The sequence below is a fragment of the Arvicanthis niloticus genome, chromosome 30 (genome assembly GCF_011762505.2).
Source record: "Arvicanthis niloticus isolate mArvNil1 chromosome 30, mArvNil1.pat.X, whole genome shotgun sequence".
NCBI lineage: Eukaryota > Metazoa > Chordata > Mammalia > Rodentia > Muridae > Arvicanthis > Arvicanthis niloticus.
This window is the reverse complement of record NC_133438.1, coordinates 9,167,032-9,187,469: the sequence shown is the minus strand read 5'-3', so window position 1 is coordinate 9,187,469 and position 20,438 is coordinate 9,167,032. Positions and strand designations below refer to the sequence as shown.

The 20,438-nt window shown below is 37.8% G+C and overlaps 1 protein-coding gene across 2 annotated transcripts; it reads left to right on the top strand.

Moving 5' to 3' along the window:
- The first annotated feature begins 662 nt into the window (after window positions 1-662).
- Window positions 663-19,380, top strand: LOC143440932 (uncharacterized). 2 transcript variants are annotated; one of them, XM_076927855.1, is made up of 5 exons: window positions 663-808; window positions 2,236-2,357; window positions 14,218-14,279; window positions 15,415-15,541; window positions 16,415-19,380. In XM_076927855.1, exons 3-5 carry the CDS (start codon window positions 14,250-14,252, stop codon window positions 18,241-18,243), a joined length of 1,986 nt encoding a protein of 661 aa, XP_076783970.1. In that variant the 5' UTR covers window positions 663-808; window positions 2,236-2,357; window positions 14,218-14,249; the 3' UTR covers window positions 18,244-19,380. The 2 variants fall into 2 exon arrangements, with proteins under 2 accessions (XP_076783970.1, XP_076783971.1); XM_076927856.1 differs by having other exon boundaries at window positions 664-808; window positions 2,273-2,357.
- The last annotated feature ends 1,058 nt before the right edge of the window (window positions 19,381-20,438 follow it).

Genomic DNA, 20,438 nt, shown 5'->3' with positions numbered 1-20,438 from the left:
CCCGGGGCTCCCCAGAGAGCTCACAGAGCACCCTCTCATCATTCTCAGTCCCATTTGTCTTTATGCACATTTTCATCTCAGTGGTCCTTCTTGTATTTCATGTATGTTTTAACACATGCTTTGAAAGGGAGACAAACTTTGTGACTCATTTTCAGTATTGTGTTTGTGAATGAGACATAAGAAATCAGAATTCAGGCTGTTGGTTATATTTTGTTGTGCATTTGTAGCCCAGGAGGCTTTTATTGCAATCTAAGAAGTTAGGCTGCCTATCTATCATCTGAGGGTCTCAGAACTCACTGTCAGATATCGGGGTGCAGCGTCCTACCAGAACCAGTTCTTGTCTAGGCTGTCAGCAAGCATGTAGGGAGGCTGTGCAGAGCAGGTCCAGGAAAGCCTAACAGCTGGAGCTGTGTGGCAGGCTGCCTAAGACTGAGAGGGACGGAACGGAATCCCTGGGGCAGGGCTACTGGCAGGAGCAGGACATTGACAACAACAGGAAAAAAGAAGGGAGGGGTCTACAATAGTAATAAAGGAAGAGAAAGCTCTTATGGGTAAAAGGCTCAGGTGAACTACGCGACCGCATCCATGTTTTAGTGGGCGGGTCTAGGAGAGCAGCTTGCCGGAAGTAGGCCAGAGTGACAAGAACATCCACCAATCATCTTGCTGTCTTCCGGTTTCCGCCTCTTAGTTCCTGTTGGATCTCGGAAAAAAATCACCTCAGACTGGTTCCCTGCCAGCGGCCTGGGAGAGTCAGCAGTCGGCAGCGCAGCGGCGGGAACCGCAGCCTGGGGACCCTGGAACCTCCCAGGTCAGAGGAGCTGCGGGGCTGGGAAACGGGCGGGAGCGGAGCAGGGGGGTGTTTTCCGCAGCTGCTCTAAGGGCGCTGCTCTCACAGTTCTGTTGTGGATATTTAGCATTGTCGGGAAGTTGAGATCCTATGAACTGAGATTTATCTTAATTTTTTTTCATTTATCCTACAGTTACCAGAATATTCAGTCATAAAATAACTCGTAAACCAGACACCTCCCCACCCCCACCCCAAAGCTCCCTGGGACTAAACCACCATCCAAAGAGTACAGGGGGCGCGGGGTTGGTGGTGGTGACCCATGGCTTCAACGGTATATATAGCAGAGGATTGCTTTATTGGGCATCACTGAGAGGGGAGCCCCTTGGTCCTGTGGAGGCTCAGTGATGCAGGGTAGGGGAATGCTAGAGCACTCAGGCAGGAGTGGGTGGGCAGGTGGGGGAGCACCCTCATAGAGCAGGGAGGGGGATAGGGGGTTTGTGGAAGGGAAACTGGGAAATGGGTAACATTTCAAATGTAAATAAATAAAATAACGAATAAAAATGAGGGGGAGCCTCGTAAAAGAGCAGTTGCATTATCTATTTCCAAATGTGGCGATTACAAAGATAGTGGACAGTAAATTCCTTCTTGTTTTCTCACTGCCTTGTTTTACTATTTGCTTATTCAAGAGAATGCCTTTGGCCCTGCTTAATAAGTACCCCTATAGAGCTTTGAATATAATATTATATGAGGAACCAGTGCAGGTTTGTCGAACCCAAAAATATACTTTATCGAGCGCTACTGTAATGAGTGTAAACACTAATATTTACTAAGCAGACTTTTTAGTGACCATGAATTTTTCATTTGAGTTGTATGCAGTTTAGGATGTAAGTAAAACATCCATAAATATGTCTTCATATGGTGAGTTCTTATGCTACTTCTTAGGTCCAGGCAAGCCCCGTATTTCAGTGTGAGTGTATCAGACCTATTTGTATAATTAGAAAACCCACTATAGATTAACATTTTAGAAAGCATTTTTGAATAATTATGATCACTCCCCTGTGTCAGAAAATTGTCTTTTTGGTTGAAGCAAAGTACTCTGCCCTTACACATGTGGCCAAATTGTTTTTTATTTTAAGGTTTGTTATTCAAGGATGTGATTGTGGACTTCTTGTAGGAGGAGTGGCCATGCCTTGACCCTGCAGACATAGGTTTTTGCAGACACCTTCCTTTGGACAAGTGCAGCAGTCTGGTTTCTGTGGGTGACAGTGGTTTTCTTGAAATCTCTCTAGCTCCTCCTCATGGTTCAAGGGAGAATGACTATGCATGTGTCTGAGCATACATGGTTAGAGGAAAGAGACATTTTTATTTCTGATATTTTCTCTCTCCTTCCTGTTTATTCTTTTGGAGGCATCAGTTTTTGGTTTGTTTTTGTTTTGTTCCATGAAAAGCTCTGGGTGCTTTCTGAAGACTCTGTCCCATGTGCAGGGGCCCACTGCTCAGAACCTTCTGCTCACCTGTGAATCTGAGAGCTCTGGATGGTGAAGAGAGGAAACTGTAGCAAAGGATCCAGGTATGATTGAGGGTTTGAGGAAGGGATTGGGAGGGGCTCAAGTCCCAGTAGAAAGAGGACATGAGATTTATTTTGCCAGATTCTATTTCATTCCAAATATTTCTAGATACTTTCAGTGAGAATAACATCAGCATATTCCTATTGTAGGTATTGGAAAGCTCTCTGTGTAAAAATTAATAAACAGAGGCAAATATAATTTAATTGGTTTGTGTGTGAGGGATGCTGTCCTCTCCCATTCACATCACTGATCATTCTTCTTACCAATATTAAACACTTGCATTGTTATAATGTTAGTGTATTGTTTACTCAGAACATTTGATACCTCTTAGTTTTTTCTGCTCTTACAATTTTGGAGCATTTTGTAGTTTCTTTAAGTTGTCTTATCTTTTATGGTTAATTTCTTCGTTTCCTAAAATAAAGCCAGCAGGATTTTGATAAGATTTGTTTAGTAACTTTGAATAGTATTGAACTCTGTCTGTATTACCTTCCCACTGATACGTGATGTTGTCTGTCTTCCTGTCGACTGTGCAAGATCTGCAGTGCTATAATGCTGATATATTTTGAAATCACCCCTGGGTTTGATCCCTGTCTCATATATTTTAAATTTTTTGTAGTTTCTCATTTTATAAATTTCAGAATGATTTTTCTATATTTAAAAATATCTGTATGATTTTGGTATTTCCAATCTTAAAACCATCCTTTTTTATTTCTTTATATTTCAATAAGAACATGCTAGCAGTGACTCACAATTCACATCTTTTATGTGTTCTTGTGTCTGCTACTGATGTCACCATTCCAGGTTCTTATAGAGGTATTTTTTCTGGTTTTTTGGTTTTTTGTTTTTTGGTTTTTTTTTTTTTTTTTTTTGGTTTTTTTTTTTTGTAATAGTATTCTTTAATTGTTTTTCACAGTCTAGTTCCTATCCCTTCCTCCACCCCCTTCTCTAAGAAGACATACTTATCCCCCATCCCCACTAGATGTCCCCCGCTCCCTGAGGCCTCAAGTCTGTCAAGTGTTAGGGGTGGAGAAGACATTTTTAAATCTGTTATGTTTACTAGGTTTGAAGAATTTTTTTCTTTGTTGGTATTTTTATTTTTTGAGACACTTTGTCTAAGAAGTCTTGACAGTTCTGGAACTCTGTAGATAAGGCTACCCTTCAACTGAGAGATCCACTGCCCCAGCCTCTCCAGTGCTGGGATAAAAGGCTTGCACTACCTGGCCTTGCTGACTTGTTCTGACATGGCCACACTTGAGAATTCTGTATTAGTTTGAGAAGATTGTGTATCTTCTGCTGTTGTGTGGATGGTTTTCTGGAGGCCTGCTGCTCATTACTGGTTTTCAGCTCATGGTTGTCTTTCTAAATGGCAGATATTGAAGTTTATCTGTATCACCATCTATCTGTTTCCTACAATCATGTCATTGACTGTTTAATATATTTGGAAACTTTTGGGAAATGCATTCATGTTGATCATATAGTTTCTGAAAATATACCATTTGATCATCTGTTAATATTCTTTGCTTTGTAAGTTGATAGATTTTGCTTTTCCTGCTGCTAACCATAATTGTTTCCAACTCTCTTGACAGCAAATCCTTAAAAAACTTGGTTGGGTCTTAGCAATTATTCATCTCCTTTATTTTTTAATAAAGTTGGTGACTTTGTAATGGTGCATAGTGACAGCCTCAGAGGCATTGGTCACTCTGGAGACATGAAGCATTGTGTCACTTTTTTTTTTTTTCTTAAATAGCAGAGTAATTCTCCTCTGTGTGAATGTACCAGATATTCTTTATTTATTCTTCCGTTGAGAGTCATGTAGTTTGATTTCAGTTTCTGGCTATTATAGATAAAGATGCAATGAACATGGTTGAACAAGGGACCTTGTGTAGGTTGGAGTGTCCTTTGGGTATACACGTTAGAGTAGTATGGGTGGATTTGAAGTAGGTTAATTTTCATCAATTTGAGAAATTGCTACACTGGTTTCCTTAATGGCTGTACAAGATTGCACTCCCACCAGCTCTGGGTGGTGAAGACAGAGGAGACTCTAGCCAAGGAGCCTGGTATGTTAGAGGAATTCAGCAAGAGGGGAGGCTGAAGTGGCAATAGAAAGTGGATTTGAAATTGAATTTTTCCAGTTTCTCTTTAGTTAATGATTCTAAAAAATTTCACTGAGAATAATTATATTATGTGTGGTAATATGGATTTCTAGTTATTGGCTGTACAGTAAGCAGCCAGGTATTCTCAGTATTTGGTTAGTTTTGAGGCTCTGAAATGACTGTTGCCCATTAAATAAAGTATCTTTGATCCAGACTGAAAGCAGAACCAGGCTATGGTTGTGAACAGAAACATTTGAACTTGTTCCAAAGGTTGGTAGTAGATTCCCTTGTATGGCCTATGGTATTGTTGACTTTTGGCCTGGTTTTCAGTATAGGACACACTTTTTGTTCTATGCAGCTAACCTCAGATTTCACCAGAAACCATTCTGTTACCCTCAAAAATAATCTATGATACCATTATTACAGCACTGGGTAGGCTTTACCAGGCAGATTGGGATTGTACCACATAGAATTCAAATCTGGATATGGCCATTGATATCTCTGCCCCCTGCATAGCAGTGTTTTGAGGCTATGAATGCTACAAACAGGGTGTAATAGGTATTTGTAGAAAGTGTGCATTGTCTGATCTGAGTTGTATTTTTTTTTCCTCAAGAAGTTTCACTTGCTTTTTGATTATCCTATATTGTCCCGTTTAAAGTTTTCTCTGTCCTTCAATTGTGTGCTAACTGATGATGCACTGTGTTGAGTTAGTCCTGGTTAGGGTGGATTAATTAGTTTCTTTGTTTTGTACTGTTTGCTTTACCTTTGCATCTCTTTGTCTTTATTATTCTGAGGTATGTTCCTTCTGTCCTCACATTCTTGAGAGCTTTTGTACTGTGCAAATGCTATAATTTAGATCAGGGCTTTCATTTATTTATTGACATCATAGTGTTTTTTTCTCACTGAGTCTACTTACTTTTGTCTGACATTGATTAGTTTGTAAGTATTGAAACAGTCTTGCATTTTTGGTGTGAACTCAGCTTTCCTTCTTTTTCTGTGTCATTTAGAACAGTCTCTGTGTCTGTAAATCATGGCAACTGGTTTGTGATTTTCCTCTCCATCTGTTTATTTGGGCTCACCTGCTTTGTGTGTCCAGGTAACACTAGTTTTGTATGATGACTTTCTAATGTTCCTCTTCTTAGTGTTTATGGCAGTAGTCTTTTGCTTTGTCTAAGGAAAGGAGAGTTCCCTGCTAATCTGTCCAGTCCTCAGACACTGTTAGAGGTAAAGCTTCCTGGTTCAGTCTGTACATTCACTTGATGTCTGTTGTCATCTTATATTGTAGGAGGTTGATTTATTCACTTATTTCTAGGAACTCTTCAATTCTGATTCACTTGTGTATGACTTTACTCCATGCTGCATAACGTGACACTAATTTTATTTTCATAGAAGTGTCCCCCTTTTTGTTCCAGTTCTGAGAGTCACTATTTTTGAGTAGGTGAACATTGCTTTGTCAGCACTTTAATCTCTGCACAGAGACATGTCTGTTATATTGAACCATTATATTATGTTTGAGTCAATTTCATGAATATCTATATTACCCTCAAAATATCTCTTTAAATTCTATTTGTATTTTTACCTTTTCAAAATAGATTTATTTATTTTATGTATATGACTCCTCTCTCTGTGTGTTCACCTGCATAAGTACCTGCCAGACTAGGGCTTCAGATCACATTTTCCATGGTTATGATGTGACACGTAGTTGCTGAAAATTGACCTCAAGGACCATTGGAAGAGCAAACACTACTTTTACCACTGAACCATCTCTTCAGCCCCAACTACACTTTAAAAGACCTTACAGAATTTGAACTGTAGAGGAAAAAAAAGTGTAGTGATGGTGGCAAATCCTTTTTCTGCTGCTCAGAAAATTCATGGTGAAGAGAGACCTTCTGAATATACACAGTGTAGTAATTCTATACATTGTTCATTGCAGGACAGCAGAGCTTAACTGCTGAGAATTCTTTGTAGCATACTTCGATCTTTGAAATAATACCATATCTCACCTATACCACAAAACTATCTCTAGTATCTTACATTTCTTTTACCCCAGAAAGCATTTTGTCGCATGGCATTTAATAAATGGATAGTTGTCAATCGTAGGTTCTTTTAATATTCAGGAATGGTGCTGTGGAATGCTCACAGGAAGAATGGGGATGTTTAGACTGTGCTCAGAGGATACTGTACAAAGATGTGATGTTGGAGAATTGTAGCAATCTTTTTTTTTTTTTTTTTTTTTTTTTTTTTTTTTTTTTTTTGGTAAGGATGCTCTTCTTATAGAATGATAGAATGCTTGATACATCCTTTGGATTTACCTGTTTTGTAGATTTATAAACTTTCTTAAGACTCCCAGAAATGAGGGAAATCTTGGTTATTAACATAATCCTATCACAGTGCTCCCTTCCTATTTTTTCGGTGTTCTCTGGAAGTGGGACCAGTGTTATATTCTGCATGTTCTCTTCTGCTCTCTTATTTTCTCCCTAAGGAAAGGGTAACCACTCTAGATACAGCAGTGATGTGAGCACGGTAGATATAGTGGTGTGGGCAGTGGGGACAGCTCAGGTGATGTAGTGGTACAAGCCAGGAAAAGCAGGCAGATCAGTAGCACCCTTCCATGGTCTGTGTGTCATCTTCTGCCTCCAAGACCCTTGCAGAACATTTTTAGTATTCTCTCATTACAGCACAGTTGGAGAAGCACCTGTAGAATCCTTTTTATCCATTGGCACTGTAATATGTTAGAAATCCAGATGAGTTCTGAAGAATGGTTTTCTTATATGTTGGTCTAACTGAGTAGCCAAACCTGCTCCCCTGTGAAGCAGGACAAAGAACCCTATAACGTGGAGAGAAAGACTATAGCAAAGGAATCATATATATTTTGGAAGAATTGGGGTATGATCAATGAGGAGTTCAAGTGACAGTGGAAATGGGATGGGGGGAGCACTGAAGCGATGTCACAGTAGTGAACAGCACTTGCTCATCTTAAAGATCCATGGGTATAGTTCACAGCATCCTCATGGTGTCTAGAAACAATCTATGCATTCTGTTCCAAGAGATCTGACACCTTCTTTGGACCTCACCAGCCACCATGAACACACAGAGCTCATACATACATGGTGCAAACCACTACTACATGTAAGCTAAAATAAAAACATTGTAAACATTTTTTAAAGCAGTTATACCAAATGGGACATGAAATTGTTTTTGCCCCATTCTGTTTATATGGAAATGGTTTTGGAATATTCTACTGTGAATCATCTCATGATTATTAGCCTATTACACACATCACTGACTTCCTGTGTAATAAATAATTAATACTAACAGAACACACAATTTATTTGACTGCATGTGTATTATGATATCCTTATTCCATTATTATCATTTTTTGGTGTATATATCAATAATATCTAAATTTCATTACCTTCATTTAAGCATTATTGCCTCAAGGTTTGTTTTCTGATCTTTTAACTTTGAAGGTGTCAGTAGGTCCTTTATATTCTTTTCCTTTTGTGGTCAGTTTCCCCATTTCCTGATATAATGACAGCAGGACCTTGATAAGGATTGTTTAGTATCTCTCCTCCTGTTGTTTCTTAATGGCTTCAACTAAAATAATTTAATTGATTTTGAAATTGTGGTTTAATATTTTGAAGGTCTTGGATGCTATGTGCTTTCTCAAAATTCCACATGTAGTTGGGTTTCCCCTGTTCATAAACAAATTGCTTTGAATCTTTACAAATCAGAAGCCTTGTTGAGTGTTCTTGTGTTTGAAAGAGAACACGCTACCCTGTGTGATGTCATGTCTGTAATTTCTGTTTCCATTTGCTCACTGTTAAGTACATGTTGATCAGTGAGTATTTATTTATCAATGCAGGAATGTACAGGAAGAAGTTATTTCATACAAAACCGCCTCTGAATGTTGAAACTTATGTGAATTCTTTGCTTGATTCATTGTTGAAGAATCTGTACACTGACTTGCATGGTGACTACAGGAAGTTGGAATCCTACTGACTCTGTCCCTCAGCTTTTTCTGTTGCATTTTCTGAAAAATAAATTACTAGAGAACATTGAGTGTGGACACTGACTATCAGAAATGAGATTCTCCATGCACATTAATTGAGAATTTTGTTTTATTATTAAAGAGGTGTAACATGGAGATTCCAGACAGAAGATTGATGTCAGAGTCAATCACAAACTATGGGCCAGCTATGATGAGCGCTGCTCACATACCAGATGTAACATGTGCTTGATTGTCAGATGTTGTTCATCAGTGTCTGTCATTTCATTGTTTCCTGTAAAAGGAAAATGTATGTTGTTATTGAGCAAATGAAGAGACAAATGCATTAAACAGGCAAAAGAATTTCCCATCTGTGATTGGAAGGGTGAGTGTTCAGGGTTTGACTCTATGTGGGGGGAGGGGGATGGCAGCATCAGGGATCCTGATATCAATAGAGCACCTGTGAGACACTACAACCCTGGACCCTATCCTAATTTAGTTAATGATGTTTGTACAGATAATGCAGAAGGTAGTTGCAGAAACAAAATCAGTTCTACTCCTTTCAGAGTATTTTTTTAAAATTTAACTAAATTATTTTTTTTAATTTAACTAAATTTACATATTTAAATGAATTTGTATGTCTGAGCATGGTTGGATGGTTCCACCTCTGAAAGATAAACTTTACTGTTTGCTAAACAAACTCAAAGGAAAAAAAAACATAATCATCTCATTAGATGCTGAAAAAGCATTTGAGAAAATACAACACGCTTTCATGTTAAGACTCTTGGAAATCTCAGGAATTCAAGGCCCGTTCCTAAACATAAAAGAAGCAATATACAACAAACCAACAGCCAACATCTAACTATATGGAGAGAAACTTGAAGCTGCCAAGCTTTTAAATTTGGCTCTGCCACCTCACTTCTGTGTCTTTCCTGAGCTGGCACTCACCCTGACACCCTGAAAGTGTCCTTGGTGCCCCATGAGTTCTGTCTCACTGTTCTTTGATTTAAGTGTCTATCATAGGTAGTTAAGGAATAATTAAGAGCAGGTGATGTGGCTCAGCAGTTAAGGGTGCTTGTTCTTCCAGTTTCCAGGTTGTGTTCCCTGTGCTTTGCCTTTAGATCTGTCTAAGACTCAGACTCCAGACCTCTTCTGTCTGCTGTAGGCTGTGTGTGCATGAAGTGCACACACCTGCAAGGAGGCAAAGATGCTCCTCCCAATCAAATTAAAATAATAGACTTTATTTAAACAAAGAAACTGTAAACAATCTGGAGATATTGAAAACTAGTCAAGATCACAGTACAGGAAGGAACAAAGAGTTGTCACCCCTATTGTGGGACTACATATGCAGCCTGGATATGGGACAGGATAGCTGACAGACCTCTAGAATGGTCCCTGTGTATGATAAATAGTTTTTTTTTTTGTACATGGACTCCAGAGTTTCGAATATCTCATGACCTTTGTAATGTGGCAAAGATTTATCATATGGATGATGTAGACAGGTACAGTAAGTTAGCAAGTAGGAAGTAAGATAGCAGTAAGTTTTATGAGGATCTACTCTAACTGCACACAAGAAAATGCATGTGCATTAGTACAAAAAGTTGGATTAATGGCTCTGTTTTAATTGTGTCCTAAGTCAAACCCAACAGACTCTGCCATGCTGTTCGTATGCAAAGTACACCGAAACCAAACACATTGAATAACATTCTCACTGTCACACTCATTCCAGTGCATGTGGGACAAAGGCAGCCCACTGGTTCTGAACAGAGGAGGAGGACGTGGGCATTTGTCTCATAGGTTTTTAACATGTCCCCACAGTGCCACATGGGGCTCCTGGGGAAGACCCTCTCTTGATCATCTGTCCCATTCCTTGTCATTCACATTTTCGCCCTAGTCATACACTCATGTTTCATGTATGATTTGAAGCAGGTTTTGTATTGGTAGCCAGGCTGTCATGTATTCATATTTCCAACTGTGCTGGTATATGACAGTATGGATTTCCATAACTCACTTTCCTTCCTGCAGCTTTTACTACCATCACCTTCCCCCAACTTCACTCATTATACTCAGTAGTCTCTGAAATGACAGTTTTCTGTTACAAACTATGTTTGTCTTATTTATTAGGCTCTCAAGCAGCACCAGGCTACGGTGTAAGTAGAAACATTTCAAGGCAGTTCCACTATCCTTACATGTAGCAGTACCTCAGTGATAGATTCTATCTTGGGCCTGCGATCTTTCCAGGCATTGCCTTTTGGCTGGCTTCCAGTGCCAGCTATGTATTTCCTTTGTGGCTGATGTCAGATCAAACCAGAAAGTCTACTTTTACTTACAAAGTTGTCTTGGGACTATTATGCTGGTGGGCATACCTTGCTGGACATGTTTGTCTTGCAGCACTAGGGGTCAGCATCTGAGGAAAGCCACTGATGACTTTTTTACCCAGTAGCCTACAGAGCCCTTTTTGCAGTTTGAATTCTACACCAGTGCATCCATGACTTTTTTAGACAATGAGTGGTCTTCTGATTTCTCACCATATTCTCTAGCAATGCATAAAGACAAGTGATGTTTTATTGTATTTTTATATAACTTATTAAGAGTATTATCAGATTGGAGCTTACTTGTGGAATGATTATAGTTTTTGAATTGAGCAATCATGTTTCACAAATTATGTAATTTGGGAAAATATGTATCTTTGTTTTTATATTTTATTCATTAAAATGTTCTAAGTCTTACTTGCTCTTTGTAAGCAGTGATAACACTATTATGAGTTAGTGTGAAGCCATTGCACATCCTTTTCTTTCTCCTGAGTACAGTTGAATGATGGAGGCTGGGTTCAAATTATGGAATGCTGGGTTAGAATGTTGTCTGTCTTGATTATGCTGGGGTATGTTCCTTCTGTTCTCATGTTCTTCAGTGCTCTTATAATGAACCAACGTGACATTTTGCCCCAGGCCTTTCATGGATATATTGACAAGGTTGTGCGTCTTCCCTCGCTGATTTTACATATTTTGTGTCTTGAATTATTTGTTTTTGTGGGTGTTGGAGCAGTCTTAGATCATTGGCATGAAATCAACTTGTTCCCCTTCTGTATGCATTAGAAGGAATCTCTGTGTCAATGTAAATCCTTGAAACTGGTCTATGATTTTTTTTTCTTTATAAATTCTTTTTGGCTGGGCAGTGGTGGCACACGCCTTTAATCCCAGCACTTTGGAGGCAGAGGCAGGTGAATCTTTGAGTTCGAGGCCAGCCTGGTCTACAGAGTGAGTTCCAGGACAGCCAGAACTACACAGAGAGACCCTGTCTCAAAAAACCAAAAAAAAAAAAACAAAAACTTTTTTTTTTCATTTTATTTTATTTACATTTAAGATGCCATCCCCTTTCCCCATTTCCCCTCCCTAGAAAACCCCTGTCCCATGCCCCCCCTTTCCTTTTTGCTTTTATACAATTTTTTTAAAAATGTTAATCAAAGGATTTATAAGTTTGGTAATGCTCAATCAGAAGCATAACCCAATACCCAACGTAGATATAAAGACTATCTTTGACTGGTGGAGACCTGTGAACATCTGCGTCCATGCCCCCTCTCTCTTTCTCTCATCACCTAGCTTCTCCTCTCCTTCATCTTCTCTCCTTACTCCATCTCTTCCTCTCAGTACTCCTTCCCACTTAGCTCCTCCTACATATCACTCTTCCTGTTAAAGTAAAACTTTTCTCTCAAAATACAGTTAGAGCATACTTATTCCTAATTGTACCAGTGAGGTATAAGATAGTCCTAATACCCAGTCCATCAGTTTGTTGACTAACCAGAACCTCTGTCATCTCTTCTATCTAAAACACTTACTTTTGATCCTGGCTTTTTTTTTTTTTTTTAATCTTTTTGTTCACGTTTTCTTTAAGTCAAGGTAAACTCAGCTTTGTGTGATGACTGTCTAACTTCCCTTTTCTTTTAATATTCTACAGTATCCTCTGTGCAAGATTATTATAGGTTTTTCTAAAAGAATTGGAGAATTCATTGCTGAGTCTGTGCAGTTCTCAGATGTTGTTAGTGGAAACACTGTGTCAACACTTGCTCATTGCCTGGCCTAGTTTATGTCATAAAAAGTTGACTTTCACTTGTTTCTAGAAAAATCATTTTTCCTTCTTCAGCTCTCATTAATTTTGTATGACTTTCCACACCATGCCATTTATCTGCTGTTTCCTATTATCATACTAAACGACTTGGGCAGTGGCCATCTAAGAGACCATCTAAGTGTCTGTTAAATATCTGGAGAAGTATTCAGTATGAGATAAACGTAAGGTCAATATAATATATAAAAAGTTACATATATGTTACTATCATGACAACTTTGTATAGAAATACTATTTTAACTTCAGAGTGAGTTCTTATTTTTGAGACAGACACACATATTCACATATATTTGTATGCCTTGTATGAATGTATATGTATATATAACAGGAGACCCATGTCACACAATTTTACTTTCATGTGGAATTGTAAGAATTATCATCATAAAGGAAATCCATAGCAGCCAGGAACTGAGCAATGTCACTTGAGGAATATTTATTAATAATTGGGAACCTGAGAACTTCCGGAAACAACCCCAAAGCACAGATATATGCATGTTCAGGAAGATGTTTCCAACAGTGGTAGAATTTTGATGGATCTGACATAATGTGTGAATCATCCCAAGAGCATATCCTGAAATGATTTACTTTATCTCTATGCATATCTTTTTATGAGTAGCAGCCATCTGAGAGTTTCTGTCACACCTGCTTCTTGATGATTCTGCCTTGCCATTGCCTAGAACAGTTCTCACCCTGAGGGTCATGACCCCTTGAGGGGGTCAGTTGACACTTTCACAGGGGTCACATAAGTCTACCATAAAACATATATTTCTTATGGTCTTAGGAACTGATATGACACTCTGCTGTCACTCTTCAGGTGGGCCTGCCGTATGTATGTACATCACTTCATGAGTTCCTTGTACTGTATTAAAAGATTTCAGCATTAGAAAGGCCTAGAAGCACTGGCTTGGAACATTTAGCATATGGTCATTCCATTTAAAGACATGTGTCTTGAATTGTAATATTCTTCGTATAAATCGGTTCACGTGGATTTCAGTGGTCACTTCTCACACAAAGGTGTGCATGCAGCTTAGAATAGAATTCCACGTTGAAAGAAAGAGTAATTGGAAAGATACATTTCACCTCAGGAACAATATAAAGCCTTCTTAGATGATAATAGAAGTGGCTGTGACTCAACCTGATGATGACAGGTTTGAAAAAAAGTTTCAGTTATCAGTTTGATAAAAAAGTTATCAGTTTGAAAAAAGCATATTTGGCAGACTGAATCTGTGTCTGTACATGAAGAAAACATGACATGCCTGGAAAATACACGTACTGTATCTGCAAGGTAGAATGAAATGCAATGTCCTTCAAAGCGTCAGATCTTGTGATCTAGTTTGATGACTAGTGAACCTCAACTAATGCTCCACATCCATCTCAGTCCCCACTAGCCATTTGCCTCTGACGCTAGTCCTTGAAAAGTTTCCAGTAATAACTGAAGTTTTACAGCACGTGCATGTGTGCTCTGTGTTTGTACCCGGTGCCTGCTGACGTTAGAAAAGGGCCTCAGATTATAGTGATTTTTTTTTTTTGCCATATTAAATATATCAGTCCATGATCTCCTTTCTGTGGTAATGTTGACAAGTTTTCTGGTACAGTTTTTATTTTTGTGTCTTTCTATATGGTTTAGCATTGTTCATAACAAAGTTGTATTTATTTCAGCTTTTAATTTTTAGAGAAAAGTAACAAGAAGAATGAATGCTTCTCTCCTAAATGCTTGTCAGGTCAGTATCCTGTCTACATTTCTTAGAAATTCCTCTTATAGCCGGGTGGTGGTGGCCACACCTTTAATCCCAGCACTTGGGAGGCAGAGGCAGGTGGATTTCTGAGTTCGATGCCAGCCTGGTCTACAGAGTGAGTTCCAGGACAGCCAGGACTACACAGACAAACCCTGTCTCGAAAAACCAAAAAAAAAAAAAAAGAAAAGAAAAAAAAAGAAATTCCTTTTATTATTTAAACCATCTATCTAACAATTCAGCATTCACATTCTAACTCTTGGTTCTAAAAGGGCACAGCATTCTACCTAGGCCTCAGGATGTCAACTAAGTATTTTAGACTAGAGTCAGGTGAAACCCAGTTATAGACAGGATTGATATAATGTCTATAGTTGAGCAAGGCTGACAGCTGTAGAATTTAGAAGCACAGTTTTACTCACTGTAACTTGACCTTCTGAGATGTGACACTGGGATTCTGGTTGATAAAAACTTATAATGGTACATTCCTACATGTAGGCCTTACATGCGAATGTTATATTCCCTAAAAGTTTGCTGTCTATAATTTCATTATGTAATCCTGTTTCAGAGAAAAGGAAAGTACAATAAAGATTATGACTATAGTAGGTAACATCCTTCACTAACATTAAATTTCAGGTTTCTTTATGTTAGTACATTAGCCTGAATGTATGCATATGTGCTATATATTTCTTCAGCCTGTTGAGTTCAGAAGAGAGCATTAGATTTTAAAGGATTTGAAATAAATGTCTGGTGTATAGGTGATGTGGGTGCTGGGAAACAATTTAGCATTATAGAATCCAACTTGCACACAAATTTCCAAATGAAGTGATGGTGGCATCTTCATCTCTTGCTATGGTCTTAGAAAACTAAGACCAAAAATTCATGAAGGAGAGAGACCTTAGGAATGTACTCAATATAGTATGTCATTGTCTGCATTTTCTCATAAGAGCAGCAATGCTTAACTTCTGACACATTTCTATAGCACTTCTAGAAGATGATGTTTGTACTTGAATATTTCCCATGACTCATATTTATCACAACGTGACTCTTATTCATTAGGTCTGTTTCATCTAGGAAAACTTTTTTGTCCAGCAGCACATGATAAACAGGTAATTTTCTATTACAGGGTCAGTTGACATTCAAGGATGTGGCTGTGGATTTCTCCCAGGAGGAATGGGAAAGTCTTGATTGTGCTCAGAGGGCATTGTACATGGATGTGATGTTGGAGAATTACAACAATCTGTTTTTTGTGGGTAAGAATAACCTTCTCGTAAAATTCCTGATTCATTCTTGGAATTTATCTACTGTGTGATTATGTAAATGTTCTGACATGTCTAGAGACTCCCATAATAAGGAAAATTCAGGTTACCAACAGTTCTTCATTGTGTTTCTTTTACATTCCTTTCCATTCTTTGAAAGAGGATCCAGTATTGTATTCTGTGTAATCTCTCAAAACATTGTGTCTACTTTTAATCAAAACTTCAAAGTGCAAAAACAATTGAATATTCAGAGCAAGAAAATATATTGCCACACCTATAATTATTGGAATATTCTGGTTATACTGTTGCAATAAAGTCTTAAATTGTTTATGAATTTTAAAAATGGAGAAGCTTCTAAATAGAGGAAGAGCTGTTGCTTGTCAGAATTTTTTTACTTATTTATTTAGTTTTTGTCCTGTGGTTTCTATGTTTAGTGCTGGTACATCATGGCCTTTATATCATGAGTTCCATGCCAGTGTGGATTACATAATGAGTTCCTAGCTGACCCAAGCTCCACTTTGTTACTCTGTCACAAACATAAACAAGAAAATAGAGAAACTGTTTTGGACATGATCATTCGGGGAGATCCTTTCTCAAAGTCCTTTACTTCTATATCACCTATTTTTACTTTCTGCCAAGCACAGTGTCAAATAAGCAGTAGAAGGCTATTGTTTCCTGTCATTTGATATACATAAATTTTGAGATTGTTTTAAACATCCATGTAATGACTGTGAAACAAGAAAGACCACTTTTGAGAGTTCCATTCTTGAGAATCACTAATTTACGTTAGAAAATTTTAGGGGATGTGGGATATTGTCTTGCTCATCCACTAATCCCTGTCATCTTTAATTGTATTTCTTTTTTCAGAGAATCATTGTATGTGTCATAAATACCAGAAAATCTTGGATGAAGACCTACAGCATATTGTCCATGAACATGAAAATATCCAAGTGAATTCTTATAAATATCAAGAGCTTGGCGAAATCATTCATGAATCCACCCAAAGTACACCTTATAAAATTAACCTCATGGATACATCTTTTGAATCATCAAATATAAGCATACATGAAACTGGAAACAATAGAGAACCTTGCAAATATAAAAACCCTGTATATTGTTTAAATTTGTGCTCTACCATTAGTCTAAATCAAGGAATCAACGTAAGAAAGAAAGAATACAATGGTGCAGACCTTAATGAGGTTTTTGACTCTCAACAAACACTCATGTTGAAACAAACCGAAAGTGGAAAGAAACCTTACAAATGTAGTGAATGTGCCAAATGTTTTGCCAAGAAATGCTGGTTTAGGAAACATCAGACAATTCACACAGGAGAGAAACTTTACAAATGTAGTGAATGCGACAAATGCTTTACCCAGAAAGGCAGGCTTAGTATTCATCAGAGAATTCATGCAGGAGAGAAACCTTACAAATGTAGTGAATGTGAGAAATGCTTCATTCAAGTTGGTGATCTTAGAAGACATCAGAGAATTCATACAGGAGAGAAACCTTACAAATGTAGTGAATGTGACAAATGTTTTACCTACAAAAGCAGCCTTAGAAGTCATCAGATAATTCATACAGGAGAGAATCCTTATAAATGTAGTGAATGTGACAAATGCTTTACCCACAAAGGCAGCCTTATTATTCATCAGAGAATTCACACAGGAGAGAAACCTTACCAATGTAGTGAATGTGATAAATGCTTTACTCAAAAAGGCAGTCTTAGTATTCATCAGAGAATTCATGCAGGAGAGAAACCTTACAAATGTAGTGAATGTGACAAAGGCTTTACCCAAAAATGCAGTCTTGTCATTCATCAGATAATTCATACAGGAGAGAAACCTTACAAATGTAGTGAATGTGATAAATGCTTTACCCTCAAAGGTGATCTTATTATTCATCAGAGAATTCATACAGGAGAAAAACTTTACAGATGTAGTGAATGCGATAAGTGCTTTACAAAGAAATATCGTCTTAGAATGCATCAGACAGTTCATACAGGAGAGAAACCTTACAAGTGTAGTGAATGTGACAAATCTTTTAACCTGAAAGGCCATCTTAGAATTCATCAGCGAATTCATACAGGAGAGAAACCTTACAAATGTAGTGAATGTGACAAATGCTTTACTCAAAAATGTGGTCTTATTATTCATCAGAGAATCCATGCAGGAGAAAAACCCTACAAATGTAATGAATGTGACAGTTACTACACTCGCAAAAGCCATCTTAATGTTCATCAGCGCATTCACATAGGAGAGAAACCTTATAAATGCAGTGAATGTGACAAATGCTTTACCAATAAATATTGTCTTAGAACTCATCAGAGAATACATTTAGTTAATAAACCTTACAAATGTAGTGAATGCGACAAATCTTTTGCCCTGAAAACCAGACTCAGGTGTCATCAGATAACTCATACAGGAGAGAAACCATACAAATGTACTAAATGTGGCAAATACTTTACCCAAAAAGGAAGTCTTATTATTCATCAGAGAATTCATACAGGAGAGAAACCTTACCATTGTAGTGAATGTGGCAAATACTTTACCCGAAAAAGCAGTCTTAATGTTCATCAGAGAATTCATACAGGAGAGAAGCCTTACAAATGTAGTGAATGTGATAATTGCTTTTCCCACAAACGTGATCTGAGAAAACATCAGATAATTCATTCGATAGAAAAAACATTACAAATTTGAGTGGGACATATGCTTTACCCAAAAATTTGGGCTTCTTATTCATTCAAGCATTCATACAGGAGAGAATCCCCACAAATATAGTGAATCTGACAAATGCTTTATCTGCAAATGCAGTCTTAGAATCCATCAGAGAATTCATCCAGAAGAAAAACCTTAAAAATATTGTGAATGTGACAAATTCTTTAGCCAGAAACAGTCTTAGCACTCATCAGAGAATGCGTACAGTAGAGAAACTTAACAAATGAATGAGAAAATCCATTCCTAAGGAAGATCATCTTAGAGTTCATCAGAGACTATATATAGTAAAGTATCCTTAAATATAGTAAATGTACAAATATTTTACTGTTGGTTCATCGCCTAGAGTAAAGCGAAGAATGCATACAGGATCAAAACCTCATAAATGTAATGTATGAGGAAAGGTCTTTACCCAAATCTCATATTTAAGAAAATAGATATTTATTTATATATATCTATTTATATCTGGAAATTTATACTCAGTAAAAAAAAAAAGTGTCCACTCAAAAAACTGTGGCATGTGCTATATCCAAGCTGTATTGTTTGCAACACTTGAGGCTACACACTAGAGAATTGTTATATATATGAGAAACTTGTGAAAGTGTTTAATTAATGCTCAAATCTTAGAATCTACCCAGGGTTTGTGCTGAGAGAAACTGAAAATGTGACAATGAAGGAAATATTTCATTAAAAGATTTTACTTGTTCACTTTCAACTATGTCATAATGAAGACACGATGGAGAAGCTAGAAGAACATGGAATTGTAAAAAGTTTCCTAGAGACTGAAATGATCTATTTCAAAGAGCAGCTGGGAAATACATGCCTCAAACTAGAGTAAAACTGACAACACTTGTATGCTTAACTCAAATTAAGATACTTAGACAAATTATACTTATTAAAGTAGATTTGACAAACTGAGCCTCAAATATAGGATGTTCTTTATCCTGTAGATATTCCTAAAAATACGGAGTTTTCTCTCAATGTCCAGTATTCATATTCTTTATCATAGGATGGTTTTAGATTTCAGAATAGCAATTGTCTTTGAGTCCCTCAGGCTCTCACTTACTGACTCCTTCCCCTGAGTCTTGTACGGAACTCCAATAAAGATCATTGGTTCAACAAGTTGGACTTGATTGTTTTCAATTTCCATTTGGGAAGGGTAGATGAATATATATGTTGTGTCTCCTCAGAAAATGTCTCCCACAAAAAAGTGTACGAAAGTCATTAATATTTTCTGCAAACTTGTAACATAAAATGAATATTAGAGCAATGTTTACTAAGATGTGGGTAGCAACAGCTTTGAGGGTGGAATGAACCTCTCACAGGGGTTGCTTAAAACCATAAGAAAACATTTTCAGTGGTCTTAGGACTGAGTCATATTTTTTTCCCTCCTTGTAAGTCTGCATGCATAAGAGTACTTTGAATTATATGAAAGTGATGTAGAGTTCTTTGGCCAGCACTTTCTGCTTGGCAAGTCTGCTCCCTTGAGGACAACACAGCCTAAAGGTATCCCAGGAGCTTTGCTGATTGCAGGGCAACTGGTAAGAGACCCTCCCAAAGTCCCACAGCCACTGGGAGATCAATGGACTCAGGACACATTACACCCCATAACCCCAGCCTGCCAAAATCTACTCCTCCTATGCCTGGTACCTTGTTTGTTCCCCTGAAGACACAGATGGAAGGCATCCTGGAAGTTTTGGTGTATGCAGTGCAAGTGGCCAGGGACCCTCCTGAAGGTCCACAGCCCCTGGAAGCCTAGTGACATCATTGTCCAGCTAAGATCTATATTTTCTTTTTCTTTTTTATTGGATATTTTATTTACATTTCAGATGCCATCCCCTTTCCCCATTTCCCCTCCCTAGAAAACCCCTATCCCATAACCCCTTCTCCTTTTTGCTTTTATACAATTTTTTAATGTTAACCAATGGCTTTATAAATTTGGTAATGCTCAATAACAAGATGCCCATACAATCAGAAGTGTAACCTAATACCCAACCTAGATATATCAACTATCTTTGACTGACAGAGACATGTGAATATCTGCCTCCATGTCTGCCCCCCTCTTTCTCATCACCTAGCTCCTCCTCTCCTCCTCTCCTTATTCCTCTTCTCCTTACTCCTCTCACTTTAGCTCCTCCTACATATCACCCTTCCTGTTAAAATAAAACTTTTCTCTCAAA